At 44.4% G+C, this 13,777-nt stretch overlaps 1 protein-coding gene across 2 annotated transcripts in view; it reads right to left on the bottom strand.

Moving 5' to 3' along the window:
* Positions 1 to 350: 350 nt before the first annotated feature.
* crebbpb (CREB binding protein b) overlaps positions 351 to 13,777 on the bottom strand; it is a 40,077-nt gene continuing 26,650 nt past the window's right edge. The window contains exons 12-31 of one of the 2 annotated variants that reach the window (XM_054759308.1): positions 13,231 to 13,352; positions 12,888 to 13,076; positions 12,441 to 12,809; positions 12,176 to 12,355; positions 11,484 to 11,658; positions 11,292 to 11,410; positions 10,974 to 11,213; positions 10,762 to 10,850; positions 8,531 to 8,611; positions 8,383 to 8,439; positions 8,205 to 8,282; positions 7,281 to 7,348; positions 7,040 to 7,190; positions 6,788 to 6,934; positions 5,845 to 5,958; positions 5,584 to 5,749; positions 4,309 to 4,476; positions 4,022 to 4,183; positions 3,652 to 3,933; positions 351 to 3,572 (exon numbers count right to left, since the gene is read on the bottom strand). In XM_054759308.1, the coding sequence (XP_054615283.1) occupies positions 1,287 to 3,572; positions 3,652 to 3,933; positions 4,022 to 4,183; positions 4,309 to 4,476; positions 5,584 to 5,749; positions 5,845 to 5,958; positions 6,788 to 6,934; positions 7,040 to 7,190; positions 7,281 to 7,348; positions 8,205 to 8,282; positions 8,383 to 8,439; positions 8,531 to 8,611; positions 10,762 to 10,850; positions 10,974 to 11,213; positions 11,292 to 11,410; positions 11,484 to 11,658; positions 12,176 to 12,355; positions 12,441 to 12,809; positions 12,888 to 13,076; positions 13,231 to 13,352 (5,243 nt within the window). In that variant the 3' untranslated portion in view covers positions 351 to 1,286. The remainder of the gene's footprint in view (positions 3,573 to 3,651; positions 3,934 to 4,021; positions 4,184 to 4,308; positions 4,477 to 5,583; positions 5,750 to 5,844; positions 5,959 to 6,787; positions 6,935 to 7,039; positions 7,191 to 7,280; positions 7,349 to 8,204; positions 8,283 to 8,382; positions 8,440 to 8,530; positions 8,612 to 10,761; positions 10,851 to 10,973; positions 11,214 to 11,291; positions 11,411 to 11,483; positions 11,659 to 12,175; positions 12,356 to 12,440; positions 12,810 to 12,887; positions 13,077 to 13,230; positions 13,353 to 13,777) is intronic. The other variant, XM_054759309.1, reaches the window with a different exon arrangement.

The following is a 13,777-nucleotide window of genomic DNA, read 5'->3' as shown; positions in this document are numbered from 1 at the left end:
AACTCCTAACTTTGCAAGAACAAAGTAATATGCTAAAAAATGCAATTTTAGTAGCATAAAGTTGAACTATTAAAAAAAAAGTTTTAAAAAAAAGTTTTAATATCATGAGAAACAAACTAAAAGAATAAAGTTATTTTTGGAAATTTAAGTTCGGAATAGTTATATTACAAGAATAAAATCAATATTATATAATTAAAGGATACAGGAAAAATAGTCATCTTTCAAGGAAATAGTCATTGTGGATACAGCACCTGGATCTCAGCATTAAGAGTAAAAAGCACAATACTGTAGTTATTTTTGTGTGTAAAGTACATTATGAAAAAGTGTCAGGCAAAAGAAATGAGCAAGAGTCTGTGGCACACAGGTTTATTAAACAATATGGTATATAAGTACGAAATGAGCCATTTTGAACCAGTTTGTACAGTGATCTCATTCTTATTTTCAGCATATTTACAGTGCTGTTGAGCTGTGTGACAGAGAACAGTTCATCATGGATTCAAGTTTAATGTAAGATAGAAAATGATGCACACAACTCTAAACACAAATCAGCAGTTGAACAAGTTCATTTCTCACCACAGGCAAAAGGAGAACAGGACTTGGAAGAGAATTTATTCGGACTGAAAGAGAAACAAAAGTGATTATTTGTACATATGCAAGACAAATACTGAGCCAAGGCCAGTAAAAAAAAGCAACATTCTGGCATGGGGGGCAGGGGGTGGGGGCAAGCTTCAATGCAGGTTTCTTTGAACACCTGCCTATTGTGTTTGTATGTGTGCAATAGTTCCTTAATCTAAACAAACACTTCAATCTTCCATAGATTCTGCAAGCAGGAAGGAAAATTAAGGCTTTCCCAAAGGCAGTCCTTTTGAAAAATGGCATATTAGAATAAATTAGCCTGGAACAAGAGCAACGGGCAAAAGGTCAAAACTGGCAAGAGGAAAAAAAAATCCCAGTTTGAACTTTTCCAGTCTGCTCAACACAAATACAATATTTATTTGCAAAGATAGAAAATTTAAAAAATGAAAAATAAAATGAAATATTTTTTGTTTTGAGAGGTTTTTGTTTTAAAAAATACCAATACCAGAGGATAACAAATGCAAACCAAATTTAAACACAGCACATTCTTGCCTGCTGGTCCAAACCAAAAATATATCCTTTGTGTCTTCTTTGCAAGAGTGACTGGTAAATCACTGTGTTGGAATAAAAAGCAGTCCCTTGGGTAGCAGAAAGTTCACAGTTCATAGGCCCCATGACTCTTGTGTTACCGAGACCTACTGTATCTTCTGCTACAATCCTTCAACAAATTTCTCCAGCGTGTCTCCCGTCGGGTCCCCCACCATGCCCATGTCAGTACTTAAGCCCCCCCGGTTTGGTGTGTTGAGCTGTGGAAGCATGGCACTGTGCTCTGGTGTCCCCATGTGTCCCTGCTCCATTGGGCCTGACATAGGTCCTGCAAGGCTGGGGTGAGGGGAGCTTGAGAGAAGGGCACCATGTTGGGGAGAGGGCTGAGGCTGCATCCGTGGAGAAGGGCTGGAATGCGGGGGCTGTTGCGAAGGCGGCCGAGGCGACTGGACCGGGGCTGGCGAGCGTACTTGGTTGCCCAAAGAGTTTCCCATTGGTTGGCCAGCTAAGTGAGCACTGCCCTGTGTTTGTCCTTGGAGCATGTGCGGCTGAGGGCTCATGGAATTAGCTTGCGCTGGAGAGCCCATCTGCTGCTTCAACATCTGCTGTTGCTGTTGCTGAAGCATCCGCTGTTGGAGAAGGTTCTGGGGCCCGTCCATGCCCATGCCACCTTGGCCCATTTGGGAAGAGGGAGGGAGCTGGCCCATGGGCCCAACACCTCCTTGCATAGCCATCTGCTGCTGCTGCATACGGAGCTGGGAGTAGGTGGCTGGCCCTGGCTGTTGCTGGGGGAACTGACCGTGAGGCTGAGGCATGCCACCCTGTTGCTGCTGCGCCTGTTGCTGCATCCTCAGCAGCTGCTGTCTGCGGTAAAGCTGAGGATTGCTGTTTGGAGCAACATTCATCATTTGGCTTTGGGGTCCCATGGGGGCCATACCCTGTGGCCCTACCTGCTGTGGAGGTTGCTGCTGAGGAGAAATTCCCGGCCTTTGCACCTGCATCATGGCCTGCATTCCTGCTGGAGATCCCTGCATGGACTGATGGTTCTGCTGCTGCGGCTGGTTAGCTTGATATTTAGCTGCCCTCTGTTTAATGAAGGCAGCCATGAGCGGGGGGTTAGACTTGAGGATGTTCAGGACCTGCTGCTGCTGCTGGGGAGAGCTGGGAGATCTGAGGGTGCGCCGTAACTCCTGCAAAGCGTTGGGTGCGATGTTTCCAGGCATCCCCCGAGGCATACTCTGCTGCTGTGGCGTCATGCTCTGTTGTGAGGGCCCCTGGGGAGGCATGACTCCGGCCATTTGGAGTCCCTGTTGCTGCGCCATCATGGGCCTCTGCATGAGCTGACCTTGCTGAGGCATGGCGGCTCCCTGAGCCTGCTGAGGGCCTATGACACCTTGCTGTGGAGGGATCTGTTGCGGATGGCCCTGAGGTTTCTGCAAGGGACCCTGCATTCCGGGACCCCACTGGCCTTGCTGCATGGCCTGCATCACCTGAGGCCCCCGGGGCCCTTGCATCATCTGCATCTGACTCTGCATGGGTCCCATCATGCGCGGGTGGTTCATAGGCATCCCATTCATGGTGTAATTTTGCTGCTGTTGTTGTTGCTGCTGCTGCTGCTTTGCCTTCGCTACCATCTCAATTTGTTTAGCCACCTTCAGTGCCGCTAGCAGGGGTTGCTGCTGTTGCTGCTGCTGCTGTACCATCTGAGGTGGAGGCTGCTGTTGATGTGGTAAGCTGGGCAATGGAGACTGCTGCTGATGAAGAGGAGACGACGGAGGCCCTGGTTTGCCTTGCGGAATCGGTGTCGGGGGCTGGCTGATGCGACCATTGTTGGGGAAGACTTGGCCAACACTGGCATGGTTGGGCGCCGACTGCTGCTGCTGAGGTTGTTGGGGTTGATTGGGCATGGGCTGGGGGGTCTGCGGTGTGTTAGGTTGCTGCACAGAGTTGGGAGTGTCTGGGGCAGATGACGTAGGTGGAGATGGCATGGGCATACCCCTTCCAGCCATAGTGGCCATTCTGCGTCGCATCAAATGATGCTGCTGGAGCCGATGCTGTAGCTGCTGTTGACGGAGTTTGTGCTTGATGTTGAGACAGAAGGGAACAGGACACTTGTTCTCCTGACAGTGCTTGGCGTGGTAGCAACATAAAGCAATGAGCTGCTTGCACACAGGGCAGCCACCGTTGGTCTTGCGCTTGCAGCCCTTGGTGTGTTGAACCACCCTTTTCATCTTCTGACATGACGGCAGGGAGCAGTTGGCGTTGCGGCACTGGCAGGCGTGGACTAGGGACTGGATGCAGCGCTGGATGCTGAGACGTCGGCTTTCCTGAGGGCTCTTGGAGGCCTCTGCATTTTGGGCGTTGCTGTCATCATCTAAACCTAAGCCCCACTTCACCATCTGGTGTTCATGACCCTTGGCATTGTAGCAGTTAATGCATAGGTCATAGTCCTGTGGCAGGAAAGCAAGACCACGTTAGGTCAGAAGTTAAACTGGTACATTTCAAACCTTTAGGTAACAGCTTTCCTACCTCACAGACAGTGCAGTGCCAGCGTGTCTCCACATGATGCTTGCACTCGTTGCATGTGTACACAAAGCGGTCCTGGCCCTGGTTGTGCAGCTCCACCAGCATGCACATGCTGCTCCACTTGCATCGTCTCAACGAGCTGAACTCCCAGTGCTTATCTCTGGCCAACGTCAGGAAGGCATCACGGCCATCCATCAGGTCACAAGATAACAGAGGGTCCGGGTCCATGATGGGTGGCAGGGTGTTAATGACTGGCCCGGAATGAAGGTGGATGACAAAAAACACCTGGAAGGAGGAGGAAGTTTGTTTTAGGAATACAACACGACATGACAACGAATCAACAAGTAAAATTGCTATTATGTGGATGGCTCACCTCCTTATGCTTCTCCATCGTGGCGTAGAGCTTTTGGGACAGATCATTGGCTACATTGGGCATCCCGGGCTTTTTCTTGTTGGCACGGCTGACGCTGCTCTTATTCTTGTTGGTCTTTTTGTTGTTCTTCTTTTTGGCATTCTTGCTGTCAGCGTGGGCTCCCTTGAAATATTTGCACATGAATAAAAAAAAAAAACTGCATGCAAAGAGCGACTGTTGCAAGGACCTTGCATCAGTCTGTTCAGTCCTTTCCCCTGACGTTTAATCCTCACATTATTTCAACTCACCTCTGGCGTCTCACAGGAGGCCGTGTTCTCCTCCTTCTTCCTCTCCTCTTCCTCCTGCTCCAGCTCCTTGATGCTCTCCTCCAGCACATTAGGCCAAAAGTCCCCCTCAAAGTACGGCAGCTCGTATGCACTGGTTAGCCTGTCTTCTGTTGCTTGCTTGAAAATATCCTGGAGGCAGACACACAGCACATGCCAAGTCAAATAGCGGCAGAATGTGGGAAAGTTTACAGAACTTTCCACAGACAAATGTCAGCGTTGCCTATTGTTAGTCGAAAATATGCATATTGAAGCAAATTTTACTGACTTTTTATGCCAAAAAATGAAGTAAAATACTAGTAATTGTGATGATGTGTACAGTAGTATTCGTGTAGTATGGTCACCAGGTGTCAGTAATGTTACTGTGATGTTTGTTGAGACACACAAGCACCAAACTTGATCTCCGGAAGGAACTACTAAAATGTTACATTCATAAATAAGTAGTCTTACATTGTAAATGTAAATGAAATGAACTCATCACAGCCTGGAACCAGTTAACTGCAGGCTTTAAGCTGCTACAGTTTGGGGAAAACCGCCTTATGTTGGGGCCAATGCAGTCTTAATTTTACAATACGGTTTTAATTTTGTTTGAGAATGTTTTGGCATGTTTACTGTAATAAATGAATGTATACTGTATCAAGAGTCATGTTGAATGTGGTTCTTAAGATGATCAAGCTTGGGAAACCCTTAAATTAATAACATGCATGAATCTATATGATGTCTTATTTACTCTTATTATATCGACTATATTGAGTGAAAGTGTAAAGGTGACTTTAGGGGTGTTCTTTCTTCTCTAGAGGGCTCTAATAATCTTAAAAAACGTATTTAGAAGGTCCTAAACAGGAATTCTATGCTGTAACTACAAAGCATTCCATTTATAAATAAGGAATCCAACATGATGGAAATTCACTTATCACGGTCAGGTTTGGAACCAATTAACCACCATAAATGAGGGATTACTGTATTCATATTAAAAAGCGATTTATACTGTTCAAAAACCTCCAGCATTCCCATTGGAATAATTGGCATTTATAATACAAAACTTCATTTGTATGCTTTAAGTAACACTTCACTTCACACAGTAACTCTACACTCTTCACGTTTTATGTTCAAAAATGTTTCAGACCTCATACTTCCACTCAGAAAGCCATGCTTACAGCATAGACTCGTCTAAAAAGTCACACGGTGGTCAAAAAGATAACAGCAACGTGACTATCAACCAAGACATCATTTGCAGACCTTGAAGTCGTGTAGTATTCTCTCAGCAAAAGCCTTTTCCAGCATCTTTTTGTACCACTCTTGGAGCCGCTTGGGTTTGGGGATCTTCTGGTCAGGAGGGTGGCAGTGGAAAATGTAGTCGTCTCCTTCGCTGGGTGGGCAGGCCCAGATGTGTCCCATTACATACCTGAAGAGGATCCATTGTCTTGTTAGCATTGCTCCACTATCAAATTCAATCATGATTGATGAGGTTTTTTTTGTTTTTCCTTTTAGTTAACGCACCCCAGTTTCTTGACATACTCCAGGTATCCTATTAAGATCTCATGGTAAACTGCAGTCCTGAGCATGCGTGGTTTGAAGAAGTGAATACTGTCGAGGTATGATATATAAACCCGCCTACAAGAAAAAAAAAAAAATCATAAAGGAAAACTGCACTTTTTTGTTTTATTTATTTTGCCCAAAATCCACAATCCTTATGTGAGACATTAAGACATGAAGATCTTTTCTGTGCGCTCTAAAGATATAAAAACAGCTAAAAAAAAGAAGCAGCTATTAATGCACATAATGGGACGCACCTACTCAAGCACGCCCATAAAACAACTCTCCATTTCCATAATGTGACCTGCATATTAGCCAAGCTCCAGCAACAGTGTTATTAACATTGTTACGCCCAAGAAGTACGTTACTGGCGTACTGACACCTCACCACGCCACACAGGCGAGCTACTAGCCGGCTAGCTTCACGCTGCATATTGGAGCTGCCGCCACTGCCGGTGTGTTTTTGTTTTTGAGTTTGAGTTTGGTAAAGTTAACGCAAGGTGTGGCGTTCCTTTCTATGTTGCTATGTGAAATCATTGCACCCAGGAGGGAAGTTCTACTAATGCTTAAAATGACCAAAGTACGGCAAAATACTTCTTCTTATTCCGTTATTATGAACGTACCTGTTACTACATGCTCACAGCATGGACCTAAAACCCTGTTGGAGCTTCTTTTTTTTCTACTTTTTTTTTTTAAATAGCAGGCTTTCTAGGTAAAATAGGTGTGGCCCATTACATGCATTAATTAGCTGCCTCTTCTTAGCTGTTTTTATATCTTTATAACGCACAGAAAAAAGAAAGACGTGTGTTCATGTCTCACATAAAGATTATGGATGATGGGCAAAATTCCAATTTTCCTCTAAGGGAATGATTGAAGTCAAAGCAATTTCGTTGGTGTTTTGGCCTTACCTTGTATTTGGAGAAGGACAATCTGAGCCATACTCCTGGACGTGCATACCGAAGAAACAGACATCTACTCCGTCAATTTCTTCAAATGCAAAAAGTGCTTTGGTTCTATAAGGGAAGCTCTCCACCATCTCACCCGAGTCCACAAACCTGTGGACCACCAAAGCAACACGGGTGTGTCAAAGCACTTTGTTTTTGTACATCTCCATCATAACGTCATGCAAATGAAATGGCTGACTGGAAAAAGGAATTTACCTGGACTTCATTCCAGGCTTAACCTCCACTGTTTTGTCAGAGCTGGCAACAACTCGCACAAACACCTCACCAGCCTCTGGGTGGTTCTGTCTTTTCAAGTACTTGTTCACTCTGTCCTCTATGTACGTCCCCAACCTCGTAGACTGCAGCCCTACACACAAATAATTTAACAAACATGATAATTCCAATTATACCCATCAGTGGCGTACTTATGATTGTTTCATGTTGACATTCAACTTACTTTTGGCTGAAAACCTGTTCTCCTTTTTGGTTTTCCCAGCCCTCTTCAGACAGTTATCACAGATAAAGCTAACCGGCAAAAGAGACACCGAGGCACGTAAGGACAAGTGTCTGTGCTTGGGTAGTTTCAAGGAAAAGTGCACTTTTTTTTGCAATTTTGCACATCATCCACAATCCTTATGTGAGACATGAACACACATCTTTCTCTTTTCTGTGCATTCTAAAAATATGAAAACAGAGGCAGCTCATTAATGCATGTAATGGGACGCACCTATTCCGCATAGAAAGCCTTCTGAAAAAACCCTCCAAAAAGTGCAAAAAAACTCTCCATTTCCACAATGTGACCTGCATATTAACCAAGCTACAGCGACAGTGTTATTAACACTGTTACGCCCAAGAAGTACATTACTGGAGTATTGACACCTCGCCACGCCACACAGGCTAGCAATGCCTCACAACGCCTCAAGCCACTAGGGAAAGGTAACGCTACATATTGGAGCTGCCGCCACTGCTGCTGTGTTTTTGTCACTATGTGTAGCGTTCCTTTCTATGTTGCTAAGTGAAATAAATGCACCCAGGAGGGAAGTTCCGCTAATGCTTAAAATGACCAAAGTACAGCAAAATAGTGTAAGTATTCCATGTTATCATGGATGCTCACAGCATGGATAGCAAACCATAAAACTTTGTTGGATCTTTTTGGAGGTTTTAATAGCAAGTGTTCTAGGCAGAAAAGGTGCATCCCATTATGTGCATTAATTAGCTGCCTCTTTTTTTTTTTTTTACCTGTATATCTTTAGAACACAGAAAAGATAACGACGTGTGTGTCTATGTCTCACATAAAGATTGTGGATGATGGGCAAAATTCCAAAGAAAGTGCAATTTTCCTTAAAGTGTGCTTTGTTGTGGCTGTTATGGCGAGACTCACCCTGATGGCCAAATGACGTCGTAGTGCAGCACGCAGATCTGATGCATCTTGCGTCCGCAGTCTTTACATTCAACAAACCTGCAAGAAAAGACATTTACAATAGCGGTGTCTGTCCTCTGTAAAGGATTAAGGCATCAATGGCGTCATCAAACATCAAGACAGTCCAGGTAGTACTCACGGTTCAGGGTCCAACATGTCATTTTTCTTCTTTTCAAACTGTTCTTTGGAGATCATTCTGAGGCAAAATAATAATAATAATAATAATAATGTTGGCTTTTGTTCTAAATGCTTTAAATGACCCCTAGTTCATGTTCCTGGTAACTTACGTCTGTGACTGCGCCGGGTCATCCCCCAGGGTCACACTGTTACCCTGGATCTCGTTGAAGCACTTCTCGCAGAAGTGATACCTGTCGGCGACAAGGCCATATTAGTGAAATTTAGCCAGCTCATACACAGCAGCAGCACAGGCGGCAGAATGAGGATTGAATTGGAATGTACGCTAAAAACTATCCACAATCCTTATGTGAGACATGAACACATGCTCTCTTTTCTGTACATTCCAAAAAATATAAAACAGGTAAAAAGAGGCAGCTAATGAATGCACATAATGGGACACACCTAATCCGCCTGGAAAGGCCGCTGTGAAAACACCTCCAAAAAGCTCCAAGGTTTTATGGTTTTCTATCCATGCTGTGAGCATGTAGTAACAGGCACATTCATGATAACATGGAATACACTATTTTGGCAAATTTTGGTCATTTTAAACATTGATTTCACATAGCAAGATAGAAAAGAACGCTACACCTAACACTAACGCTAACCTAGCACTAACTTTTCCAAATTCAAAAACACAGCAGCAGTGGCGGCAGCTCCAACATGAAGCGTTACCTTTCGCTAGTGGCCTGAGGCATTGTGAGCGAGTGTGTGGTGAAGCTAGTTGCTAGCAGCGAGGTGTCACTACGCCAATAAAGTAGTTCTTGGGTGTAACAATGTTGTTAACAATAATACTAACACTGTCGCTGTAGCTTGGTTAATATACAGGTCACATTATGTAAATCTAACGTTGTTGGAGCTTTTTGAAGGATTTTTAGCAGGCGGAATAGGTGCGTCCCATTACGTACATTCTTAGCTGCCTCTTTTTAGGTATTTTTATGTCTTTAGAACACACAGAAAAAAGAAAGACGTATGTTCATGTCTCACATAAAGACTGTTGAGTGTGGATTGTGAAGTGCACTTTTTCTTTAAGACCATAGTGAATACCATTTAAACCCATAGGTATGAATGTGAGTGTGAATGGTTGTTTGTCTATATGTGCCCTGCGATTGGCTGGCGACCAGTCCAGGGTGTACCCCGCTTGTCGCCCGAAGTCAGCTGGGATAGACTGCAGCATACCCCGTGATCCTAATGAGGATAAGCAGCATAGAAAATGGATGGATGGACGGACGAAGACGCATAGAACGATGCGGTGATATGTAGTATTCTACACTGCTCACTAGGTGTCAGTAATATTACATTGATGAGACAATAGTCACCACAGGAAGTACTGCACAGAACAAGAAGTAAGAAAAGGAACTCCCTTAATGCTAACTTGTCTGAGTCTCTATTATGTCTTATGTGTGTCTTATTTTCTCTTGTTATGTCTACTATAGTGGATAATACAAGTGTGAAGGTGACTATAGCGGTGTCATTTCATTTCGAGAGGGCCCTAATAATGTTTTCTCAGCTCTAGCTACAAAACTATTTGATTTATATTATCAATAAGGAATCCTACTTTGCAGAAATTCACTTATCACGAATCATCCTGAATTTAATCACAGCTCTTTCACGTTGTAATAGAAAATGCTTAACCTACCTAAAAAACACCTGAAGCCTCTATTGTGAACTAATATTAGTTTTGTTTGTGATCTAATAGTTTTCTTTTGTAGTTATGGTTTAAAAAAATCAAAAATCAAAATATTTAAAAAGCGAGACTGAATTGATGTATGTGTTTTAAATAAAAGTAACGTTAACATGTTTGTAAGATCTTTCAAAATCATATTTAAGACATTTTAAAAGGCCTTCAATTCAAATGATGAGATTTTAGGCTTTTTAAGACCCTGCGGATACCCTAATTATTCATGAACTGGTCATTCAGGATGCATGCTCGGATGCTATGTTAATAATATCATTAAAATGGAGTTCCACTGCAAAAAAAAAAAAAAAAAAAAAAGTTTATATTTTAACTGCATGCTGAAGACAAATAAACGGTTTATTCCCAATGCAGGTTATGCGTGTAGAAAATGTATGATGATGATGGGAAACTACAACATTTTACTGAATATTGTTTTGGTTTTCTGGGATATGATGAATTAGGCAAGTAGTAAAGACAAATTTTGCTCAGGTGCAGTAACATATTGTGTCCAGCAGGGGGAATCTGGGTGCTTCTGAAGACTTGCAATAGATGTGAAACTAAAGGCTTGATCACAATTTAGGAAATAAGATCTTTGTGGAAATGAATGCAGTGCCATGTGTTATCAATTAAAGTGGTATCCTTCACCTTTGCCCTTTTAAGCCCCACCTGTTCTGATAGCTGTAGTAGATGCCATCCCTCGAGATAGTGCACAATTGTTTACCATAGCAACACAGCGTCTGGGGGGAGAACTCATACTGTGGAGACATCAAACATACATACATATATATATATATATTTGTTTTTTTTTAAGTGATGCATCATGTATCTGTGTCATAAAAAGTGTCACGCGATGAGGATACCGTCCCGCGTTATCTCACCTTCCTGCTGCAGCAGTAGCCCAGGGACTTCATGACGGGCTCGATCTCTACCTCGAACACCTCTGCCAGTTTGGTGCAGTTTTTGTAAACGCGGGATGTTTTACGGTTGTACAGCCACGCATTGTTGAACATGAGCCACACGTCGTCCACGTATTGCCACGGCTCCTGGTACTGGCCTGTATCCAGTTTGCGCTTGATGGTGGACAGGTCGATGGGATTTTTCACAATGTCAAAGTAGTCCTGAGGAGGCGAGAAAGGGACATTTACAAAAAATGGTCCAAATCAATTGGTTGTGTGCATGGAAAAGTCTACACTCACGGGGATGTCTAGCAGCAGGGGGTCCACAGGTTGTCTGAAGGGCAGGGACTCAGGGTCTTGCCTGTAGAGGGCCTCAAGTGTTGGCATCAGGGCTTGTCTTAGCTCTTCAGGTCGGAAAACTGTAAATGCAACAATAAACATTAGGTATGCATACATTTTTACAAGCAACACATACGACAACCGGATTCTCACTTTTTTTGCGGCTCTGAGAAGGAGGGGTGGCTGTGCTGTTGGCCCCGCCTTCCCCCTCTTCTTTGGGTTCAGTCTTTATCTCTGGCTTCTTGTCCTCGATTTCCATTGCTTCCTGTTTTGGCTCTGTTGCATCTTCCTCCTCTTTCTTCACCAACGAGGGTTTGGTGTCGTCATCCTGGTACAACAACAGAATCAAGATGAATGAGTCGGGAAAACAGATTAGACAGATTAGGCCATCAGTAGTGGTGCACGGGCCGATATGAGGGAATTATGATGTCATACCAATAAATCTGATAACAGATCATTAAGAAACATGCTCTAATGAGGCCTGTCGTAACTTCCTCTGAGCTCACTTCACTTTCCGAGGAAGACATTTCACGTGCTAGTTGTACCAAACGCTCCGCAATGAGAGGAACAAAAAAAAAACCTATCAAGCACACAAAAAACCTTATCAGCCACCTGAAACGCCAGCGCCACAACGTTTGAAAAGTGCAAAAGGTCTGCCAGAGATCTTCATGGCATCACACCGGCTGCTCGGAGCGTGTGCCCAAATACAGTGCATCTTGCTGGGCCACACCAGGTTCCTCCTCCCTCCCTGTACTTCACTTCTCCTGATAGTAGTGATGTGGTAGTAGTAATGTCTTAATATTTGATTTGGACAAATCAACAGCTACAGTCATTAGGTAATGTACCTCTTCTTTTATGCTGGTTGTCTTGTTTCCAGAATTGCCGTCATCATCTTCGTCTTTTACTTCAGACTTGACCTTGACATCAGTAGCAGTCATGTCCGGCAGGGTCTGATGAGAGTTAAGTTCGGCCACCGAGGCTGGGGTGGGCACTCTGTTGTCTATGCTAGCAGCAGCCTGTGACATCTTAAGGAGGGACAACAAGTGAATCATGATCAGACATAGAAATATTGTCTTCATTTACGGTCACTTTGACTTTCTGGCATCTCACCGGTGTGCTGGGATGCTGTGCTGGCACTGAGGTGGGCTGCTGCAGCAGGCTGGAAGGGTCAGGCTGGGGCTGCAGGGGGGTGTGCGGCTGGGAAGGGTCTGATGCTGTGCTCATCGCAGAGGGCGGACGGGGCAGGCTGCTTGGTATGTGGGTTTGGTTGGAAGAGGGCCCGCTTGTGGACCCAGGGGTGTTGGGCTGTGGCTGCACTGGGCCCTGCGCAGATGGATGGTGTTGCTGATGCACTGGCAGGCTGGTGGAGGGGTTGGGTGGAGGGGTGCTGCCCAAGCTTGGCTGGGCTACTGTGCCACAGGGTAACTGTGAGCTAAGGGTTCCCAGCGCATTTAGAGGGAGGTTGGAATTCTGCGACTGCTAAAACAAACACAAAAAGAAATTGTAAGAATTAAGAAATGAGTAAGAAAGAAAAAGCACAAAAGCACAGTTTCTCACCTGTGCGCCAGCAGCTTGCATGACGGGCTGACCCATTCCGACATTCACATTCATAGCTCCTCCAGCGGCTGCAGGGAACTGCGCCTGTGGCAAGAACTGACCCTGGTTGGCCGACTGGGGAAGCATGTTATTCGGATGATTACCCATCATTCCTTGATTTTGCGGCATCCTCGAAGGGGACATGCCCATCTAGCAAAGGAAGAAGCGACATAGATAAAAACTATTGTGTTTGCGTGTATATGTCTCATTTGCATCACACTACGGTTCCTCGCAGGTTGTCCAAGTAAAGTTGATAATTTTTATGAATAATATTGATCTGAAAGACAGAGGAGATGGAGCTCACCGCTGGGACGGAGTTTATGTTCATCTGCTGTGGATGGTTCATGGGGGAGGGAGCCCGCGCCCCCAAGGGCGCCTGTGACATCTGCGCATTCTGCATTGCCATTGGATTGTACTGGTTGATTCCTGTAGGAATACAGGACCCACGTACACATCTGTTTATTATACTTGGGAGCTGATCTAATTGAATACAGTGATCCCTCATTTGTCGCGTTTAATTGGTTCCACCTTTACACTCGTATGACACAACGTAGTGGACATAAGAGAAAATAAGACATTTAAGACATAAATAAAACTCGTGCTCACTTGTGTTGCAGTAAATGTGTTCCGGTGCTAGCTTGGCATGGGTTACGGCCGTAATGGTAGACTGTGGTAGGGATTACCGTGCCTGTTGTCTGTTGTGTGATCATTCAAACATGCAATAAATGCCTGTTGTTGTTCTGGCCATCAGGTCTGGAGCCTGTGTGTCTCACCCAACATTGCAGTAACATTACTGACATCTAGTCACCAATGTAGAATACTACATATCATCACAATGTATTTGAATGAGT

This window comes from Dunckerocampus dactyliophorus, chromosome 18 (assembly GCF_027744805.1).
Source record: "Dunckerocampus dactyliophorus isolate RoL2022-P2 chromosome 18, RoL_Ddac_1.1, whole genome shotgun sequence".
In the NCBI taxonomy this organism is placed as follows: Eukaryota; Metazoa; Chordata; class Actinopteri; order Syngnathiformes; family Syngnathidae; genus Dunckerocampus; species Dunckerocampus dactyliophorus.
The sequence above is the reverse complement of the archived record's forward strand: the minus strand, read 5'-3'. Positions and strand labels throughout refer to the sequence as shown.